The sequence below is a fragment of the Chinchilla lanigera genome, unplaced genomic scaffold, assembly GCF_000276665.1.
Source record: "Chinchilla lanigera isolate Chin_1 unplaced genomic scaffold, ChiLan1.0 scaffold00166, whole genome shotgun sequence".
NCBI lineage: Eukaryota > Metazoa > Chordata > Mammalia > Rodentia > Chinchillidae > Chinchilla > Chinchilla lanigera.
Window position 1 is genome coordinate 1,755,606 of NW_004955567.1, and position 22,947 is coordinate 1,778,552.

The 22,947-nt window shown below is 47.8% G+C and overlaps 1 protein-coding gene across 1 annotated transcript; it reads left to right on the forward strand.

Moving 5' to 3' along the window:
- Window positions 1–744: 744 nt before the first annotated feature.
- Window positions 745–17,279, forward strand: LOC106147493 (leukocyte immunoglobulin-like receptor subfamily A member 5). The gene is made up of 8 exons (XM_013509314.1): window positions 745–909; window positions 1,061–1,096; window positions 1,287–1,571; window positions 1,696–1,998; window positions 2,315–2,599; window positions 2,743–3,045; window positions 16,931–16,970; window positions 17,109–17,279. The coding sequence occupies exons 1-8, from the start codon at window positions 876–878 to the stop codon at window positions 17,254–17,256; spliced, it is 1,434 nt and encodes a 477-aa protein (XP_013364768.1). The 5' UTR covers window positions 745–875; the 3' UTR covers window positions 17,257–17,279.
- The last annotated feature ends 5,668 nt before the right edge of the window (window positions 17,280–22,947 follow it).

The window sequence follows — 22,947 nt, forward strand, 5'->3', positions numbered from 1 at the left end:
CAATGGTAGAGCACTTCTCTAGGCTGCCTGGGTACCTGAGTTCCGTCCACGGCAACTAAGTTAAAATAAAAGAAAAACATGTACAATAAAGCAAAAGAAGTAGTAAGAAGAAAGTTTATAGTAAGAAATTTCTGTTTTAAATTTGTTAATAATATGAAAGATTTCAAATAAACAATTTAGCAAGGGATGCCAAGGAACTAGAAAAGCACAAACAAAGCAAGTTCACCGTTGCAAGAGTTGATTTTCTATTGTGTTAATACAACTGACTTCTTCCAGGAGAATCCCTGCCTCACTGCTTCCTAATTGCCCAGAGTTTCCCTAATGCCCTGAGCGCTGGGCAGGGCTGTGGGCGTCTCCCCTCCCTACCCCTGACCTTCATGGAAGTTTCTCCCTCCAAGCTCAGTGCCTCTCTGCTCTCATCTGTCTGCAGCAGGAACCTGCATCTTCCCCGGAGCATCTCCAGGGCTGGGAGACCACTGCCCCAGACGACTGCCGTGCAGATGGACGGGCTGAGGGAGGCAGGAGATCCAAGGGAAGGCTGTGAGTGGAAGGACCAGCCCAGGGTAACCATGCACTGAAAGGGACCAGCTGAGGAAGGCTCTGTGTGTATTGGCTGCTGTGTCCTGGCATCAGTGCGGTGAGGATCAGTCAGGAACACTCAGAAGAAAGGGGAGCTCCACCTCAGCCTGGAGCCCAGCCAGCTTCAGCACTGGGAAAAAACTGCCCGAGTGTCTGCGGATGTCAGCTCCGCTTCCTGTGGGCTCCTGGCCTGCCCACCCTGTGAAGGGCAGACACCAGTCCCCAGCTGTGAAACTCTGTGTGTCAGGCACTGTGGTCTCATCCGTCCACAGTCTCACCTGGAGGTAGGAGACGCCATGACGGCCACACTCACGGCCCTGCTCTGTATTGGTGAGAACTGAACATGGGGATGGGAACCCCTAGACTGGAACCCCACAGCCAGGGCCTGGTCCACCAAGAGACCCAGGACTGAGGAGGCTGCGGGAAGCAGAGGACCTGCTCAGGCTCTAGGGTAAGGCTCTAACGGGGAACTCTCTTCCAGGGCTGAGTCTGAGACCCAGGACCCAAGTACAGGCAGGTGAGTGTGTCTCCATTTCTCTGGGGCCCCTCCTCCTCCTCCTGGGCACAAGGGGCCACCCCTGGGCAGAGGGGATGGAGCACAGCAGGAGTGGGCTGGTGCTGGGTGGCCTGGACTATGTCCTGGGGCTGAGAGCTGGGATCTGAGGGGAGGAGGAAGGTCCTGGGACCCAGCTGTGGTTTCCCTGCAGGGACCCTGCCCAAACCCGAGCTCTGGGCTGAGCCGGGATCTGTGATACCGCGGGGAGAACCTGTGACCCTCTGCTGTGAGGGGACCCTGGAGGCCCAGGAATATGTTCTGTACCAAGAGGGGAGCATAGCACCCTGGACAAGACAAACATCACTGAAACCGAAGAGCAGGGCCGTGTTCTCCATCCCATCCATGGCAGAGCGCCATGCGGGGCACCATCGCTGCTTCTACCGAACCCCTTCTGGCTGGTCACAGCCCAGCGAGCCCCTGGAGCTGGTGGTGAAAGGTGAGGGTCCAAGACCCAGGCTCTGCCCTCAGGAAGGGGTCTGCTCTCAGCCGTGTCCCCCTCTCACAGCCCAGCCCTGGGGTAGGTATGAGTCCTTTTCATACCCTGCCTGCTTCTCTCCTAGGAGTCTACAGCAAACCCAGCCTCTCAGCCCTGCCCAGCCCCGTGGTGGATTCAGGAGGGAGCGTCACCCTCAAGTGTAGCTCAAGGCAACAATTTGACAGGTTTATTCTGACTAAGAAAGGAACAGACAAGCTCTCCTGGAGCCTGGCCTCAGAGCGAGACCCCAGTGGGCAGGCCCAGGCTCTGTTACATGTGGGTCCCGTGACCCCCAACAACGAATGGACGTTCAGATGCTACGGCTGTTACCAGAGCCAACCCCAAGTGTGGTCGGAGCCCAGTGACCCCCTGGAGCTCCTGCTCTTAGGTGAGCAAGCCCCAGAGTTTTTCTTTAATGAATAAGGACCTTGTGCAGAGACCTTGGAAGCACCTGGTGGCGAGCTGCGTGAGGGGCCCAGGGATGCTGAACTCAGTGACAGGGTGTGGAGCTCAGTGAGACCAGAGACATGGGAACCCGGAGGAGACAGGGGAGGTAGAGATCAGAGGGTCCAGGGGGAAGCTGTGTCTGCAGGCAGCTCTCAAGTGTCTTCTGCTCATCCCTGATCAGCCTTAAAGTCGGCTCCATGCAGGACTCACTGTGCACAGTCAGAACACACCACCCCTTTTCACCTGCCTCCTTGCAGGGATCCAACCAAAACCCCAGCTCCGGGCTCAGCCAGGCTCTGTGGTACCAGAGGGGAGTCCTGTGACCCTGTGGTGTGAGGGGACCCTGGAGGCCCAGCGATACCATCTGTACAGAGAGGGCAGCCCGGCATTCTCAGTCACACAGACCTCACCCGAGCCCCGGAACAAGGCCAGGTTCTCCATCCCATCCATGACAGAAGATGATGCAGGGCGCTATCGCTGTTACTATCACACCTCTGCTGGCTGGTCACAGCACAGTGATACCCAGGAGCTGGTGGTGACAGGTGAGGGGACACTCGGGGCCCAGCCCCAGGCTCTGTTCCCTGGAAGGGCTCTGCTCTCAGGGGAGTCCCCCTCTCACAGCCCAGCCCTGGGGACAATGTGGGAGGTGGGAGTCCATTTCACACGCTGCCTCCTTCTCTCCTAGGAGTCTATAGCAAACCCAGCCTCGCAGCCCTGCCCAGCCCTGAGGTGACCTCAGGAGGGAACGTCACCCTCCAGTGTCGCTCACAGAAGGGATTTGACAGGTTCGTTCTGACTAAGGAAGGAGGAGACAAGCTCTCCTGGATGCTGGACTCACGGAGAGGCCCCAGTGGGCAGATGCAGGCCCTGTTCCGTGTGGGCCCTGTGACCCCCAGGCAGAGGTGGACGTTCAGGTGCTACGGCTATGACAGGAGGAAACCCCTGATATGGTCAGAGCCCAGTGACGTCCTGGAGCTCCTGGTCTCAGGTGAGAAAGTCCTTTCTTTGTCCCAAACTTGTTTGAGTCCCCGAGTAACTAAGATTACTACAGAGGATCCCAGGAGGAGGTTGGGTCAAGACATATACAGAACTAGGAACCTCAATATGACAGACAGGGAGACCCTCAGGGCAGGACAGGAGGGCAGTGGTGTGCCAGGAAGCAGTTCCTCAACACGGCTCCTCCTCCATTCAGGGCTGTCCAGGAAGCCCTCCCAAATGACCCAGCAGAGCCCTGTCCTGGCCCCTGGACACAACCTGACACTCAAGTGTCGTTCTGACCTCAACTATGACAGATTTGCTCTGTCCAAGGAGGGGACAGGTGACCTCCCCCAGAGCTCTGACCGACAGCCTCAAGCTGGGCTCTCTCAGGCCGACTTCCCCCTGGGCCCTGGGAGCCCCTCCCACGCGGGCTGCTACAGATGCTACAGTGCACACAGCCTCTCCTCCCAGTGGTCGGCCCCCAGTGACCCCCTGGACATCCTGATCACATGTGAGGAGCCCAGGGCTCAGTCAGGGACTCAGACTATGTACAGGCCCTGCTGGGGGAGCCCAGGAGGTGATGGCCAGGGTGAGGGTGGGTGTCAGGGAGGGAGAGAGACAGAGAGACAGAGGCGGGTGGGAGGGGCAGAGTCAGAGGAAGCAGACAGGTAGAGGGGAGGGCAGAGGTCCATTCCAGGGGCAGCCCGGCTCCCTAGCTCCTTTGAGTCCTCCTCCCCAGGGTGAGCTCCACCCCCACCCTCAGCACCCAGCTCCACAACAGGGAAGTCTCCAGCTCTGTCCCAAGTATGCTGTGTCCAGGCTGCCTGGAGACTCTCAGCCCATCTCAGTCCTGGTTCCAGTCCCGGTTCTGCTAGTGTCCGGGGACAAAGAAGTGTGACAGACTCCTAGATCCTCAGAGGCTTGGAACCCAGGCTGCCCTCCCCTCTACCCAGGCTGCATGGGCTGGTTTCAAAGCTGAGGGAGAGACTGGGGTCCAACCTGCAAGAGGAGCAGCAGCTGAAGTGGGGAGCAGGGAGCCCAGCCCCTCACCTCTCCATCCCTCCTAGGAAGCCCTGAGGATCAGCCCCTCACGCCAGAGTCCAGACCCCGGGGTGGTGAGTGTGGGCGCTGCTGGGAGGGTCCGGGGCGGGGCTGGCTGTGGGGCTGCTCCTCTGGAGACGCTGACTCAGACCAGCCCCTCCTGTGTGGGCCTCAGTTTCTCCAGGGGTAAAGGGGAGGCCTGGCCCCGACCTTCAAGTTCCTCTTGTGCTGACCTTGCTGTGAGCCCTGGAGAGGCGGCCTCCCAGGGAAGCCTCCAGCACCCCACACTGCAGGGGTCCTGTCCCTCTGTGCAGGGACGGTGACGGGGGGGGGCGGGTGCAGGGCCAGGGCAGGGTGTCCAGGCTCCTTCCCTCCAGATCAGCAGGCTCAGCTCTGCCGGGGAGAGCAGGGCCGGAAGTCCAGCTCCCCAAGTTCATCCCCACTGGGCTTCTTACTGGTTTCTGAGGTGGCAGCTCCCCTGTCTCTCGGTGACCTGCATGAGGGGGTGGTGATCCCACGTGCGGGACTGTGAGGGGGTGAGGGGGTACTGCAAGGACTGCACTTGGGCTGGGCGCCCCAGGTGCTCAATGAAGTGGCAATTTTTCTCTGTAAGGCAGCACTCCCGGCCCAGGCCTGCAAGGGAACTCTAAGGTTGTGATTGGGGCCTCTGTGGCCTCCTCCCTGCTGCTGCTCCTCCTCCTCCTCTTCTTCTTATGCTGGCGCCAGGGAAGAAGCAGGAGGGCAGGTGAGCAGGGAGGGTGGGACCTGGGCCTCAGAAAGTGGTGGGTGCCGTGGTCCCCAGGGAAACCTGTCCCAGGGGACCAGTCTGCACTCAATCTCCTGTGCAGAACCCAGAGCAGAGACTCTAGCCCAGAACACATGGCCCGTCGTGTAGGGGTCTCCGGTGGGGTCTGAGCTTCTCCACCTCAGGCCGCATCGGCTCCCTGGTCCCTGTGGTTAGAGTCTTCCTCCTGTCCTGCGTGGCCTGCGCATCGGGTGGTTCTGACCTCCTGGTTGAAGCTCTGTCCATCTCCCAGCCCAGAGAGAGGCCAACTTCCCATGTCCTGCAGGGGCCACGGCACCAGTGTGCCAGAAAAAAGACCTGCAGAAGAGGTCATTTCTGCCTGAGGACCCAGACTCCCCTCCTGACACCCCCTTATTTCCCCAGCTCCAGCCCTGCAGCTGCCATCCAGGAAGAGAACTTCTGTGAGAGGAAGAGCTGTGCAGGGTGAGAGATGCCCTGAGATCTCAGCACCATAGGCACAGGGGGAGCCTGGGTTTCAGGGCGGAGTCAGACTGAACCTCAACATCACACAGCTGCCTGGCTCTGTGTCCCCAGCTGGACGGGGCAGGGCCTGCGGGGCTGAGAGACCCCAGGACATTGGCCAGGAGGTGACCCCTCTTCTCTCCCTGCAGATGCCAACGTGAAGGACGCAGAGCCTGAGGACAGGGTGGAGCTGGACGCTCAGGTGAGACCCCCCCATCCAGGGCACAGGGACTTCCTGTCCCCCAGTTCAGTCCAGGGCGCTGCTCTGTCCTCCACCACTCAGCTCCCAGGGACCTCACAGCTGCGCCTCCCTTCTGGAAGCCCCGGCCTCCGCCTGCTGTGACCCCACCCTCTGCTGGTTTCCTGTGACCTCGGGTCCCCTCCCTCTGTCCCCTTCCTAAACATCAGCCTCTGTCTACCTGTTCCCTGCCCTGGGTCTCAGAAGGACCCTGAGTGAATGAGCACCCCACACCCCTGAGCCCCTCCCCCATTCTTCCAGTGTTATCGGGCGGCTCCCTCCTGACCCGGCTCCATGGGGGCTGCAGATACAGCAGTGAGCGCAGCCCCCTCCCACCCTTAGTCACCTCGAGGTGGGAGGCCAGTGTCAGAGAGCACAGAGCTGGGAAAGAAAATGAAGCACAGAAAGGGGTGGAGGGGCAGGAGGGCCAGTGAGAATCACAGGTGGGACTCTGGTAAGGTGACCGCTGAGCAGAAGCCTGCCTGGAGAGGGCCACACAGACCTCTAATGCACCAGCCCTGCAGGCAGAGCACAGGGCAAGTGCAAAGGTCCTGAGGCAGGGATGGGCTCCTTCAGGAAGGTGGGCCATGTGGCTGCAGCCCGGGGAGCAGGGTCTGAGTGTCAGGACGCAAGGGCAGCACTGCAGGAAGGAAGCGGTCAGACCTCCGAGGCCTTAGGAAGTCCCTGAAGGTCCATGAGGAAGGGACAGAGTCTGGTTTAATTTCTAAAGGATCCCTCTGGCCACCATGTGGTAAAGTGGCTGGAGGAGGCCAGCATGGAACCAAGGAGACCCCGTCTGTGCCTCTGTCTCTGTCTCCCTGCTGCAGAGCCTACCTGATGAGGACCCCCAGGGAGCCCAGGTGAAGCACTCAGCACCCAGGGGGGAGGGGTCTCCCCTCCTTTAGCCCTGTTGGGCAGCCTCTGGACACCAAGGATGGACATATAGGAGAGGACAGTCCGAGGACGCTCAGGTGGGTCCTGCGCTCCCCTGGACCCAGACTTCCCTTGTGTCATGTATGATCCTCCCCTCTCCCCATCTCACCTGCAGGCTGCTGCCCATGAGGGTCCCCAGGACATGACTTACGCCCAGCTTGGCAACTGGACACTTAGAGGACAGCTGCACCTCCTTCGTCCAGGATGGGGCCCTCCCAGGGGAGCCCAGTGTGTACAATGCCTTCTTCAGCTTGCTTTTGAAAATGCCAAATAAAACTGTACACAGGCCTTGGGACCAGTCAGGGCCAATGAGAAATTTAGGAAATTATTTTAAAAGCCTGTCAGGATATAAGCATTGAATCCTACAAGAGCTCAATGTTATCATAAGCCATGTTAAGCCTTACAAAAGGGATAAAAGGTATTGAGGTTATATGTTTTAATTGTGAAAAGATGAGACACCTCCATCAACAATGCACTGCTCCCGTCTGATGGGGAAACTCATCCACAGCTGCCAGTGAGGGATGCAGTAATCCTCCCAGGGAGAACGCAGAGCCAGCTCCTGGTCTGAGTCCCCAGTGTGACAAAGGAACCACCGGCAAGATACTGACATTCTAAGTATCATAAGGGTAGCACCCTTCTTTGGGGAAACTGGAGCCAAGCCAAGCCCTGGGCTCCCCAAATCACAGGGGTGGCCCCCACCATAAATCAGAGCCTGTTCCATGTTTATGCCATGCAAACCTTCAGGCAGATCTAGATCCTGGAGAGACGTTGCTTCCCTCACTTGTGGGACTCCAGGCAGCACAGAGTTAGATCTTCCTGGGGCCCAAAGAGTAACCCTCCACAAGGGAGATGAGCATCTGAGGATACTTACCAAAATTTGGGGGCCAATGCCTGAGAACACTATTGGCCTAATTATGGGCAAATATGCTTTAAATTTATAAGGCATAGGACTAACGTAGTAATTCATCCTGATTATAAAAGAATTCAAATTCTATGAATACTGGGTTTTCAGACCAGGTGATTATGTTGTTCAACTAATATTACTCTCAGTAAGAAAACCCTCTTTAATATGCTTTAGGAAACAATAGTAAAAAATGGAAACTTCAAGAGTACTTGTAGGAGGGAAATATATTTCACTCAGGAATTAACAGAAGAAAGACCTTTGTGTACTATTAAGATAGAAGGAAAATACATTCAGGGGTTAATCAACATCGTTGCTGATGATAGCTAAAGAACAATGACCCTCTTCTTGGCCTGTTAGAATGGCTACAACCTCATTGATGGGGCTTGGGTCACCTCAGCAAGTGTTACAAAGTGCAACTCCTTTATCTTATCTACAGCCAGAAAAACAGGTTAGAACTTTCCCATTTTAAATAGTGCCCACAACAGTAAACCTGTGGAGGAAGGATCTGTTAAAAGAACAGAAAATTGTGTTACCTAATGACCCTGCTCCTCTGGCAGGACAAATAATGACTAAAATGGGCCGTCAATCAGGCTTAGTCTTGGGAAAAAAATCTACAAGGCAATCCCAAGCCCTTGGCAGTTGCTCCTAAGTTGGACTGCATGAGAATAGGTTATCGACCCCCTTTTTAGTATGGGTCACTGGTGCTTCTCCTATCAGAATGGTTCTCACACTTCAGTGGCAAACAGATGCCCCTGTCTGAGTGAACCAATGTCCCCTCAACAAAGAGAAGCTAGCCCATCTATATGATCTGATACAGGAACAAATTCAGTTTGGACATTTATAACTGTCTCTCCATCCTTGGAACAGTCCTATGTTTGTTATCCTAAAGAAATCTGGAAAATAGATCATTTCACAAAATTTAAGAACTGTAAATGCTTGTTTGCAGCTGACGAGAGCATTACAGCCTGGTCTCCCATCTCCTGCAGCATTCCATAAGAATGGCCATTGATTATTATTGACCTTAAAGATTGCTTTTTTACAATCCCATTAAATCTCCTGATGACAAGCCTCAAATTTAAAAAACTTAAGAGCATGTATCAATTGATAGTCTTGCCTCAGGGAATGAAGAAAAGCCCCTCCTTGTGTCAGCATCTTGTGAGTCAAGCTTTAAAGACTGTCAGACAACAGTATTCATGGGCACACATCATTCATTATAAGACTGGTGTTCAGATGTCAGTGGAATCCAGATCTGTACTGTATGATTTGTTTGCATTGGTTAAGAGGGATTTAAAGTCCTATGGTCTTTGTACAGCTCCTGACAAAGTACAAACCTCTAGTGCTTATTATTAATTAGGTACCCTTCTCACTGAGTGAGCAATGAGATCTCAAAAAATTAAAAGACAAGTTCAATTGTCAACTTTAAATGATTTCCAAAATGATTTGGAGATATTAGTTAGATCTTCCCTAAATTAGGAATTGCTACTTATTAATTAAAACATCTTTGTGATACCTTACAAGATGACCCTCAAATTAACCTCCCACAACAGTTAACTTTTTAAAAAAGGAAATTGCAGTTGGTAAAAAAAAAGACGTTACAAGAATGACAAGTGTATCACTTTAATAACCAGCACCCAGGGGCTGGGGATTTAGCTCAGAGGCAAAGCGCCTGCATGGCAAGCGCAAGGTCGTGAGTTCGGTTCCCGGTACCGGAGAAAAACCAAAAAAAAAAAAAAAAACAAATAACCAGTACCCAGATACATGCATCTTCTGGGCATCTCTTCCTCCTTCATTTGTGGGTTTACATAGCATCTGGCCTTTTTCTGAGGTTGTAATTTCCAGCACTACTGGGAGAGGAGAATGTAAACCACAGTGATGTTAATGACAAATCAGATGCTGACATGAAGAAAAAACAAATTAAAAAGCAACAGTTATGCCACTGTGAGCAATAGAAAAGAAAGCAGTAGTTATGACATTGACTTCAAGGCAAATAAGATATGAACATATGGTATAAATTTCTTATAATATTTTTTGTGACTGGTAGCAGGCACAGTAGGTTTGTTTTCTCCGCCACACCCACAAACAAACAAATGATGTATTACACTATGACCTTACAACAGCTATGATATCAACAGGCATGAAAAAAGACTTTTTTCTGCACTGCAATCTTGTGTGACCTTCATAGTATATGTTAACCACCACTGGCTGAAAAGGTGCTCTCCAAGATGTGACTGCATTGAGTCTGATTGGCTGATTTGTCTTTACTCAATCTTTTATTTTCTTTAACCAGTCTTTCTTGAATTACTGTGCTTAAGATAGATAGATAGGTAGATAGGTAGATAGATAGATAGATAGATAGATAGATAGATAGATAGATAGATCTTTCTTACATGAGAAACTAAAAACAGAAATTATTTAAAGAGGAAAATAAAAAGAGGTGGTAGGAAACAGGGACTTAGACTCTGGAGAAGGGAAGGGCATCTGAGAAAAGGAGTTAAAGAGAGGGAGTAGGGCAGGGAGTGAAATGATCAAGATTCTGTATGCACATACACCACTTCCCCACAACAGACGTGATTATTATGTATCACAGAAATATGCCAATAGCAATATAGAAGGTTAAGGAATAACAGCATCTTTAACCATAACTACAAAAATGTGTTAATAGACACACAAAATACGTATAAATTATGCGTCATATCACAAGGTAGATGATAGAAGTAAAATATTTAGTTTTTTAGGTACCTTTAAGTTGATTGTTTTATTTTCATGCTACTTTGATATAAAATTTCCTCCACAAAACAAGAACCACAATGTAAAAGTCTCCCGAAGATGCGCAAGGGAGAAGTAAAAAAAGAGTGGTCTGCAGTGGGACATGCCTATAATCACATCTAAACAGCCGTCTGGAGTGAGGCCAGCCTGGAAACTTAATGAGACTGATTCTGAAAACTTGCCAACCCAAAGACACACAGGGGCTCACTGGATTTTAAAAGATGTTGCAAATACATACTGTCTACCATTGTACTCCTTGCGTACAGTTTTTTGTTTTGATTTTTCTCTTTGGGTATTCTTAATTTCCCTTGCGATTTCTTCTTTAAAGCAAATGGTTGTTTAAAATTGCATTTCATTTGTATGGATTTTTGAGATTTCCTGTTTCCTTTTTATTTTTCGTGGTTGTTGTGAATTTTATTTATTTATTTATTTTGGCGGGGGTTTTCTGAGGTACCGGGAATCAAACTGACTACCTTGTGCTTGCCAGGCAGGCGCTGTACCATTGAGCTAAATCCCCAGCCCCTACTGTGAAGGATGTTGTGTGAGCTGCCAGACATGGACTGAACGTCTGAAATGTGAGCGCAGCAGGCCTCTCCTCGTGGAACTTGCTGGTGTCGTGGGCGGAGTCCCACAGTGAGAAGGTGACTAAGACGCCTATGATTACTGTACTGCCCTCTGCCTCTCCCTTCATATCTGTCAGTGTTTGTCTCAAACAAACACAATCCCTCAAAACTGACATAGAGGTAGAATGTGGCTGGGACCACTGTTTTAAGTACAAGATGGTTTATATAAATAAAATTCACAGGAGTGACCAAAAATAAAAGACAGATGGCCAAGAAAGATGCAATCGCTATGTCCCAAGTGAGGAGTGCTTTGAGTGATGGCAATGTGTTTTTACTGTAATAATTCTTGTGCATTTAAACATTTACTGTATGCTTTTGTCAGTGCTCATGGTCCAAATCAGCAGTTTCTGTCACATAAACACATGATGCTGGGTCCTCATCCACCCTGCTCACCAGTCTGGCCCGGTGCAACTTCCGGTTCTTCTTCAAAGTCAGAAGACCATGAAAGAGAAATGTTGAGATTTGATGTAGGATATGGAGGCAGCCACAGCAGCGAAGCTTCAAGGGAACTTGTAGAAATGCTTCCAAACATGGTGAGAACCATGAGATAAGAGTGTTCAAAGTGAAAGGAAGCATTCTGAGGGTAATTATTGGTGATGTGCCTTTGCCATACCGTAGATTTTATTCAGCAGTGCAGACCAATGAACCTCAGGTATTTGCAGGAAAAAGGATGGATCGTGAGGGAATAATGTTAAGTGAAATAAGTGAGGCACAGAAAGTGTCTGACTTATATGAGAAACCAAAACCATAAGTAAACAGTACAATGAAGGCAGACTTTTTAGAGGAAAAGTAGGGAATCAGGTGAAAAAAGGAGGGAGAAGAGAAGGCAGGAGAGCAAAGAGATCAAAATTATCAAGATATATATTATAAAACATAATTATTTACATATATACATTATGCATTATATAATATATATGCACTAACTAAAAAAGCAATATAAATAATATGTGCTGTAAACATTCAGTACTATAAAACTGCAGGGGAATGTTGTATACTTTAAATTGAATTGCTTTAAAATGAAGATGTCTGTGAGATATAGTTAACTACCTTTGCATAAAATTTGCAGTGCGGCCAAGCGAGATTGTACAGCAATGGGTTTCGTAGGCCTTCCTTAAGAGTGTGTTGAACTCTAGGCCTCGTCTGAAAGTTTCCCACAGCACCCGCCCTCAGCGTTAAGGTACAGAAAAGCTGGCTGCTTGCTGTGTGGTCAGCGAGCACGGACTTTGGAAGCTTGTGAACTGAGACACGGACACCACGTCCTATGCATTTCCACACTTTGCTTAGCTCCCGCATCCTGTCCTACGGAAAAAGCAATATACAGCCAACCCCTCCTCCCCACTGCATCCTGGTAAGTCCTGGCCGAGAAGGCAGCAGAGTTATGGAGAAAATTTCCATCCTGAAGATATGGCACCTCCAGAACCCAGAGTGGAGCAGGGATCCCTTGAGGAGCTGGCTGCCTTCACTGTCGGGGCCCAAGCTGAGCTGCCTCAGCTAAAACTCAACCCCAGGTGTCTGCATGGCTGGGTCCTCTCCGTGTGGACGCCCCTCCAGGACTCTGTCTGCGTCCCATACACAGCACACCCAGGCGCTGATTCTCCTCACCCCAGGCTGAGGGTGCTGTGTATTTCTCTTCAGTGAGAAATCCAACATACACATAAATTGTGAAATAGAAGATAGATAATAGGAAGTAGGGAGATAAAACTTTCTCATTGTCAAGGGGATCAAGAGATGGTGGGAAGGGAAGGGAGGGCAGGGGAAGAAGAATGATAAAGGAATTAACTATGTCGGTACATGTGCCAGTCCCCATGATAATGGAATCGTTATGTACTGCTAACATGTATTAATAAAAAAAAATTGAAAAACTTCAAGTTATAGTGGGAAATAGAACAAATGCTTGGTTCATACTCCAGAAATATATTAAAGAGAGGACCAGAGAACAAGCCAAACATAAGGTGATGACACAATTTCTGGAAGAAAACATGAACCAGGACACAATGAATCCAGAAGGTCCAGAAAACCTATCGTCTACTAAATTGAAGCTTCTGAAGAAGGTGAAATGAACACAGAGCAGTCATTTTATTTACACACAATCAGCATTTCAGTACTGATCAATATGTTCATGTGGCAGTAGACCACTGAACAGTACGAAGTGAATCACACACAGATGTCACAAATGGCAGTGAGATGTATTAGAAGATATTTATAGAGTTGGGACGTAGCAGCATTAAATTCTAGTGTAGACTCATGCAGTTGCTCAGCAATGGTGCCCAGTGGGGCCTACAAGGTTTCAACAGCACATTGCCCTCTGCCTTAGGATGAGAAGAAGCTGCTTGCTTCCTGTGCGGTTGGCACCACAGCGATTGGCAGAGTGTGACATTCGGCCATGGCAACCACACCATTTTCACTTGCCAGGTTTGGACGGCTTCTAGTCTTGCCCCACAGAACAAGTGATAGGCCCCAAATTCTTCTCTTTCTGCATCTTGGAAGGTTCTAGAAGGGAGGGCTGCAGAGGATCAGGGTGGAAAATCCCATCCCAGAGACTCGGCATCTCCAGAGCCCAGGCTGGAGGAGGGAGCCCTGGGGAGCCTGAGTTCATAAGCCGTTCAAGCCCGGGCTGAGCTTCCAAGACCGACACCAAGACCAGGCACAGTCTTAGAGGGCACGGTCCCCGTGGGGCAGGGCTGTCTGTGGTGTGGTTTCCCTCCAGGATCTGACAGGCAGATGCTCCATGCACAGTGGTGAGTCCTCCCCACCCCAGGGTGCTGTGCTCACCACACACAAAGTGCTTTCAAGTTGAATGGGGTTGGGCTGAGGCAGACAGCATGGGGGACTCCAGTGGCAGCACTGAAGGAGGTCCCATGCAACCCCAGGGCTCCCTGTTCTGCAGACATTACCTAGACATCTACCTGGCCTTCCTTAGCCTTCTGAAGGAGCCTGTGATGCTCAGAGTCTGGGCCTTCCGGGTTGAGCTGGAATGGCCTCTGCGAGGAGGAAGCCCACGTCCACCCAGTGCGCGCAGCACAGACCGGAAGCTGCCTCTCTCGTTCTGCACCTCGCCAATGAGCACCGTGGAAGGCTTCATGCTGCGAAGTCCCAGGGGGACCGGTCAGCAAGCAGTGACCTCCCAGACCACATAGTACATCCGTGTGAATGGGAATTGTTTTTTTCCATTTGATTTCTTCCGTTTTTACTTTTTATTTGTACGTGTTTACGTTACATAATGATTGCATTCCTTTCTGAGGAGGTGCTCCGTGGACAGAACACAGCTCAATTCCATTTTTCATTTACTCTCCCTCCACTCTCCCTACACCTTTTTGTCCTTCCCGTTTGAAAAAGATCTGGCCCCCTACTTCCTATTTACCTATCTTTTGTTTTGTTTTTTATTTATATTTTGGATTCCTCATATGAGGAAAACCATGCAATATTTAAGCGAATGAGTCTGGTGTATTTCACTTAACATTGAATTATCCATAAATGACTCCTGCCTGTCCTTCCTTATAGAACTCCACCGTGTATATATAGCACGTTTTTTATCCACTCATCTGTTAATTTCTTACTTGCTGTGAACCTGGTAGATTTTACCCTACACTCTCATGCATGTATTAATAATGATATAGTATACTTTAATGAAGATGACTCGGACTTTAATATTCTAAACAAAATTGTTACTCTAGGGAGAACCATGCTGCCCACTCTCGGGAGGTGTTGACACTGACCTAGTATCCGGTAGCCCTGGGCATGAAAGGACTCCGGTTTGGAAGATAAACCTTCGAAGAATATGAAGGAGGGAGAGTCCCTCAGGGATGTGAGGGGAGCTGAGGCCCACACCTTTCTCTCTAATGTTCTCACCTCCTTCTCTCCTAGGTGCTCATAATAAGCCCTCTTGGTCATCCTTGCAAAGCCTCAGCGCTCTGAGGAGCTATGTCCCATATTTTCTCAATGTCATGGTATTCAATCTACCCAAACAGAGGAGCCCCTCAGTCCTGAAATGTCAGCAAGGCTTTCCAACACGCTCAGTGAGACCCTGTGACCACGGTGCACAAGTGGACCTACAGCTGTTCCACACCAGACACCCACAGCCTCTTTTTGTGCTCTCACACAGAGACGTCTTGGACATCATGCTCACAGGTAGGAGAAGTGCATACCTGCTCTTGTCCACTCTGTGTCTCCAGGCCCTGCTCAGGTCCAGCTCCAGTGGAGCCAGCAGAGCCCTAGTGAGGGGTGGTGGCACAGTCCTGAAAGGAAAATCTGGTCAGACCCTGGGGCTCAACACGTGGCCCTGCAAGTTCTGGTCACTAAACTCCTGAAGCACCCATTTCCTCGACTCAGATATGCGGCTAAGGATCCCTTCTTCCTAGACCTGTGGATAAGTTTTGCTCACACATGTGAAATCCTGCTCTTGCCCAATGGTCCTGGAGCAGTGACGGTGTGCACCATTGGGCCGTCCCTTGCCGGCTCACTTCCTGTCTCCTGGGCCTCCCCCTCCCCACTGTCAGTCATTCCTGAAACAGAGAATCAAGGTTCTTCTCAGAAAATTTCATCTGTGCAGCATGTGCTATAATAACCCCAACCTCTGACCACCTCCACCCCAGTTCTCAGCAGGGGCAGCTGTGGTGAGGAGTCTGCAGAATGCTGCTCAGTTGTGGTAGATGAGGGCATTTCCTGTCCACTGAGAAGCAAAGTGGCTGTCGCAGTGGAGGCAGAAGAGTATGCTGGGAGACCACGCACTGCTCCCTGGGTCACTGAGAGTCCCCACGCAGAAGGTGTGCTGTGCAGTCCTGTTTGATTCATTGCACATTTTCTGTTTACACTCATGTGCTGTTGCTCTCTTTTTGGAAATGTGCAGCGTTACTTTTCTGTGGAAATATATTTACAGACCTATGGATTTATACTTTAAATATAAAGAATTGCATTGGTTTTTATGGGACTATATCATATTCATATATCAATTGTACAGACTACCTTGTAAATATCACATCTTATCTAAGATGTTTAAATTGAGTTTTATTAATGATCTTTGCAAATATTTCAAAGTTCTAGTTAAATAATTATTAAAATTTTTAGGCATTTTTAATATTGGTTAACTGATTTTATTATTTATGAGTAAATTATTTGATTTATTTGTTCTGAACAATAACAGTGTAAACAGAAAAGATATTAATTTAGGTATAATCCTTTTATTCCATACTAATATTTTATTGTCCCAGGTCCAAAAACTTTCAACCAATTTGTTCTGATTATTGATAAAATTTGTGTCAAGTACGCTAAAATAGAAATTCTATTTCTTAAAATCTCAATTGAACACCCATGTTCTTGCTTCAAATTTGTATGTAAGTGGTCATACATATATGCACCATAATCTAAATATGCACAAATGGATAATTTTTCATATATTTATTTGTTATCTACAGCTGTTCATCCATATTTTCAATGCTGTTCCAGCTATACATTTTCCTTGTCTATTACTGGTCATTCAACGTAGATTTTCCTTCTGAAAAGTTTCCATGAAGCACTGATGCTACTGCCATGCAGAACACGCATATACTTGTACACATGTGTATCTGTGTGTGTGTGTGCACGCACATCTCACTGTAGGTGTTTCCAGTGGCATGGTGATGTGTTAACAGAAGTTACAAGGAGGATAAAGCAGCAGAAGACCTGCCTGTGTGGTGAAGGGGGCCTCCCCCGACTTCACCCCTTGTACTCCTGATGCTCTGGTGCCTGAGGACCGGCCTTTGCCCCTGGACCCTGGGTCCTCAGCTGATGGATCAGGAAACTCCTGTCCAGGGAAGTTCACTCACAGTATCCTGTGTCCCACACTGAACACAGAGCTCACAGGCCTGACTATTTATGAATTGGAGATCACTTCTGTCATGAATCGTAGGCTTTTTGCACTCAACCAAACTTTGGTGCAAAGGATCTCAGAAGCAAGTGCTGCACTCATGCAGCAAGTGAGGCTGGAGAATCTAAAGAACCAAAGGCAACACTGCTGTAGCATGCAAGGGCTCACTCAGGGTCTGCATCATGTTGTCATGATATTAAGACACAAGGATGTGGGGCCAGGAAAAAGGCTCACATGTGATCAAAGCTTCACATGTCCCATTCATCTTCCTTGGTTCTCAGGAGAAGTTGAGACCATTACCCCATCCCAGAACGATTCAGAGCCCAAGACAGATGAGGAAGGAGAATTCTCAGTTATGGGGCTGGACGAAGGGGGTCAAGTCATGTCCAGGAGAGCAGGCGGACATGCAGGGATCCAGAGGAGATTCTGGTCTTTCCTGACCTCTCTGACTTATTTGTCCCTGTCCACAGCCCCACAGCCTCAGGACTGCGCAGTGGAGAATCTCATCCGCATGGGCCTGGCTGGCCTGGTCCTGGTGGCCCTGGGGATTCTGCTCTTCCAGGCTCAGCACAGTCTGAGAAGGACTCAAGATGCAGCCGGGAGATGAACAGAAGAACTAGCAACCAGAGCTTACCGAAACCCCCGTGTAGGTTATCAGTGTATTCCACCCAGCAATACGGAACGTGGATGCAAAACAAAGAGAAAGAGAGAAAATTCTGCCATTGAGGAACTCTGGGATGACCCAAGGTTCTCTGTGGAATAAAAGGCCTTCTGCTGAAAAGCTCATGGCTTGCATTGGTATCAGTCAGGGAAGTAGGTGGGGGTCCTGGCAGAGTGCTAGGGAAAAAACTTTACAGGCCTGGCCATAAGGAGAAACAGAGAAATTCTGAACCAGGCATGAGGCCTCAAAATAGCAATACAGGGACAGTCTGATGTATGCAAGGCTGGCACCTTCACTATCAGGAAGGCATAATTCTTTCTGAGTCCCAAGGCCTCAGCTGAGATGTTATCTCATGCCTTACCCTGGAATCTCACAGGCTCTTGCTGGAGCCTCCATTCCAGCCATTAACACAGAGGCTGTCCTCACACACATGTTGCTGCTTTGCAGTTAACTGGTGCCTCAGCCAGACTCAGGAACATTCTTTTAGCAAATTAAGGGAACATCTGTTTAAATGTAGCCAGCTCTGCGCATCTCAGTGAATAGGGTGAAGGAGAGGTCAGGGTAGGACGGGGGCAGGGAGCTTCCTTTCTCCAGAGAGCACAGCCTGGGTCTCCCACAAGTGCCCGCAGTGGCTGGGCCTTGGACAGAAACCCTACATGCCAAGGCGGTTCCAGGAGAAAGTCCTGGATTCAAGTTGGGGCCCCATCCACTGGGAGGCCTGGGGGAGGTGACAAGGTTGGGTGCAGGGGAGTCTGTAGCGGTCTGTGCAAAGAACTCTCTCTCCATTGAATGGCTTTTCTTGGATGGCCCCGTCCTCCACCAGCCCTGAGCACATCTGTACTGAGCACATCACTCTCTGCTGCACTTTCCTGTAATGGACCCACTTTCTTTGAAGTCACCCTATTCCTCAGTGCATGATGTTGAGTTGATTTCTTAGGTTCCTACACAAAATCTGGTCTCAGTAACACAACAAATGGCAGAAATCAGATTCCAGGAAGGAGGGGAGGCTAAGGGCATGGGGGAAAGGAATGTAAGATAATAGAAATAGAGCGCTTGAAAATGGGAAGGGGCCCAGACGTGGAAGGAGCAGGTAGACATCTGATGGGTGGGGGACAAAAAAGAATTAATATGCATAAGGTACCTGTACAGATGCCCACAATGAATGTAATCATTATGCCCAGCCAACAGGTGGTAATCAAAAATCAGATTCCAACATCTAACAGTTAAATCCAAAATGGTGCCCTGAGACACACACATTTCCCATGGGGAGTTGGTGGGAATCCTGTACTAAAAAGGAAGAGACCCTGTCACTGACCCCTCAGTATACACCCTGGAGGAAAACACGTTCATGTGCACCAGGACAGACACGAGGACACTGGTCACAGTGTCATCTGTGCTGCAAAGAGGTATAAAATAAAGTCCAATCAATAAAAATCCTAAAAGTGAAAATCTGACAGAGTACGTTCTTTGGTATATAACACACAAAGAGAAACTGAAGACACTGACACTACTAACAACACTGTTGACCACATCTGAAACATGATGGTGAGAAAATGAAACACATTTTAAAAGCACTGCGCTATGAAGAAAAGGAGGAAACGTCACTTAGAGAGATATCTGCACGCAAACGCCAGACATAAGAGAAATGGGACTTGGAGTTTTAGAGTAAAAATTATGAAGTTATTTGTGGAGAAACTAGAGAAGTTGCAAACGGCTGAAAACACTGAGGATCAATTTAGTGAGGGCCTGGAATCTCCAGAAGACTAGAATATTTCTCCTAATTGAACAATTGGAATCCCTCAGCATTCTCATTGCATACTATGCCATCAATAAGTACAAAATACTTATTTTTAAAATTAAATCTATATATTGACTGTCTTATCAATCATTTCATTGTGCAATCATAATTAGAGTTCTTTGGTTTGACAACAACACTTAGAGCCTCCAGATAACTGTTAAAGACTTATAAACTATAGCTTTGTGGGTGGTATTTTCATGCAAAGAAGTAAGGGTGAATGTTATATTTTGTAGACGTTTTGGGCCCTATTTTAATGCTCTTTGTATGGCAGTATGTATATAATGTGTTCAATTCCTAAAGAACCTCCCCTTAAAACTTTGAAGTTAATAGTTTTGTGCAACTCTGTGTTGAATAAAGCCATGACAGCGTTAAAAACAAATTTTAAAAGTGTAGTACTCCTGACCATTTTTTTATTGTTTCTGACTAGTCCCTGTTTTTTCTGTGACTGCCATAACTTAAAGTTTTTGAAACTGGATTGCTTCAAATAAACTGAAGATGTCAATGCTTAAAATTTTCTTTATTCCTTGTAAGGTTCTTCCTTGGGTCCATAGTGCCTGCCCCAGAGGTTTCCGCCTGAGGAATTTGAAGGCTATGTGTCATGGTTTGTGTCTAGATGTCCCCCCTATAGCCTCATGCCTACAGTCATGGGGTTTTTTCACAGGTGGCTGAATCCAGAGTACGTGATGCTGAGATTAAGAGTGTGTAATTTTAAGTCATTGCACTGACTAGTTTGGCATAGTTCTGGCTAAGATTAATGGTGTGAGTGCTACACCTGCCCTAGGGCGGGTAGCCAGCATACAATATAAGGGGTAGAAAAAGTCTTGTCCCTGCTTACTTGCTTGCTTGTTTGCTTTTGCTGTCTTCTGCAGCCATGAACAGTTGTCCCTCTACTAAGTCACTCAACCTTGGAGCCAGCCGATGATGGACTGAAACTTCTACAAACTGTGAGCCAAATAAACCTTTCCTCCTTTAACTTGGGTGTTGGGTATTTTGTCTCAGCAATGAGAAAAGTAACTAGGACACTGTCTGAAGACTGGGTTTGGGCAGAGACAGCAGATGCTTTGTCTCAGGGATGACGGGAGTCTCATGCTCTCAGGAAGGAGCTTGTGCACCCTCCAGTGGACATTTCCTGCCAAAAGCAAAAAGGGGCCAGGGATGAGAGATGTGAGGCTGACCTTGGGCAGAGGGCAAGTTCACAACAACTGAACAAGTAGGGGGCTGGGGCGGAGGTCAGGAAATGCTGGGAGGGATGTAGAGGAGGAGAATGATGAGAAAAGCAATTCTACAAACTGGCCCTAGATATTCTAACAACAGCACAAGGTGGAACCTGTGCCCTTATCAAAACAAAATGTGTACATTGATAACAGCTCTGCAAAGGTGTCTTTTGTGTTACAAGATCTATGTTCATAGATCAGTTCGATGTCAGACTCTTCCATAAGCTCAAATAACTGGCTGGTGTACTGGTCCTCTGGAACTAGCTGCTGAAGAAAAGTGCTAATTTCTCTGGCTATATCATGGTATTCAGTGGAATCCCTACATGTTGCATGATCCATTGCTATTGTGCGATAATGTCTCACATGCCCTTGCCTTCTCTTTTAGATGATCAAAAAGTGATAGTTTTATAAACAGTGAAATCTGTTATGCTTATGTCTCCTTTAGATCAGTCAGGATGAGACATTTGGCTCCTGACTAGGCAGGATGAATGCCCCGCTCTCTTTTACATAGTGAGATGGAGCATCCGACTCCATAGAAGATGGAGCATCAGGCTATCCGCAACCCCTTCAGTAAAAGGGATCAAAATCTTGGAGGGGGATGAGTAAGAGAGAAGAAATGAGAGATAGGTAGACAGAAACCAAGGAAATTATAACTGAAAATTGTACTTTGAGGAAGACTGCAACTTCCAGAGCCCTGCCAAAGTTACGGAAGGCAATGGAAACCAGCATTCCTTCAGTTAAAGTTAGGATCCTTCCCTTAAAAAGGTCCATCATACCACCAAATCCCTCAGGAGTATTGAAAGTCCATAAATAGATTTATTGAGAAAGTAAAGATCAGGAACCTGATCCTAAGACAAAAGAATAGATTGAAAGAATCCAATGTATGGGGTTTGTTTACATAGCATAATGCTAATAGTTTTAAGAGATGCTAAAGGCTTGTTTGCCTTCTGTAATAAATTGCTATTAGTTCACTATCTAGACTTTGCTTAAATTGCTTAAAATGTGCCTCTTTTTAAAAACACTTTGCTTTTACAGAAAAGCCTTGTAAGGTTCAGAATCAAAGATTTGGCCTCCACAAGGGCTTTGCCTTCCACAAGTGTGTCATACGTTCTAATCTAGCTGTTCAGGGCTTGCATATAACATATATTGGGACACAGATATAATAACATGAGTTTTGAAACTACTAATAAAAAAAATGTGGAGGTGGCGCAATTTATAATGATCTAAAAGTCATGTTGCTGTTGCAAATTGATCATATATCTTAACAATATGCCTTTTGAGTAAAACATTTCTAATTACAAACATTTTGTACTAAGGAAAACATTTTAGAAAAAATTTAAAATGCAGTATGCAAGGATAATGTTAGAATCTTTCATTCAAACAATAAGGCTTAAGATAATGATCCATTCTGGTAAAATTTACATAAAAATTTGAAAAGCTTTACATTTGCCAAAATAATTTTGTGTTCTCTATTGTCTTGTTCGCTTTAAATGTTTAGAAACATGAAGGCTTAGAAAGTTCATATTTACTTAGATACCTGTTCAACGTTTGTTTTGTAATTCCTGTTACATAAACTATTATTATATGCAATCTGCTTTATTTTTGCAAATGTAAGTGTTCTAGTATAATGCAATCAATGGGGATTATGGTCTTAATAGGCTATAAAAGTACCTAAATAATTTTGTAAATTGCTGCCTTGTATACTGATTATAGTGATATAATTGACAAAAGCTATATTCCTCTTGACTATTAAGACACAGTGGACCTCAAAAATGTATTTTCATAGTTGTTAATGAAGACATCTAAGGGCCTAGATAGATGTCAAGTAGTCCCATCTGCATGATCATCTAGAGTTTATTTAAGTTTTTCAGACTGGAAGCTGTAAATTAAAACATACAGTTAAAAATGGAGTCCAAAATATGGAAATAAAGAATAGTAATCACAATAGTTAATAATTGTCTCCATCAAGAGAAAACAGAAATCCAAGTCCAGACCAAGATACCCCAGGGGCCTAGGGTCAGACATGACCCAGACCTGTTGTTGAAGGTCCTCAAGGACCACTGACACCTCGTCCAAGCTGTCTGGATTATATACACAACACTCTGTTTTAATAATAATGCACATTCTGCTGTGAGTTGCAATTAAAATATCTCAGGCCACCCTATTTTGGATCACTGCATGTTGCATTCATTTTACCTCAGCATTTAAGAGAGAGATCCTCTGCACAGTGTCACTGAAGGCTCTCTGGAGAGAGATAACATCTTGACTCAAGGGAGCCTGTTGAATGCCCCAGTTGCTAGACCAAGTGAAAGGATGAGTTTGATCCCAGAGGTCTTCAACACTGGGGGCAACCTGATATCCAGTGATCCCCACTGTAGATTTGACAGGGCTTAGTGGCTTCTTGCTCCTTTGGTGGTGAACCTATGGAAATGTCCTGGCTTTCCACAGCTATCTCAGGTAATGAACTGCCTTTGAGCCTTAGGAACCTGGATTACACACACACACACACACACACACACACACACACACACACACACACAGGGCAGCCACCAGGGCAGCTGCTTTTTTCCCATATTCCTCTTTCTCCTTGATCTCTTCTCAGTCCGTTATAAAAGACCGCAGCAG

Coding starts and splice junctions, on each gene's coding strand:
- LOC106147493 (XM_013509314.1), top strand. CDS start 876: ATGACGGCCACACTCACGGCCCTGCTCTGTATTG. Junction 1,572..1,695: donor CCTGGAGCTGGTGGTGAAAG/GTGAGGGTCCAA, acceptor CTTCTCTCCTAG/GAGTCTACAGCAAACCCAGC. Junction 3,046..16,930: donor CCTGGAGCTCCTGGTCTCAG/GTGAGAAAGTCC, acceptor CTTGGTTCTCAG/GAGAAGTTGAGACCATTACC.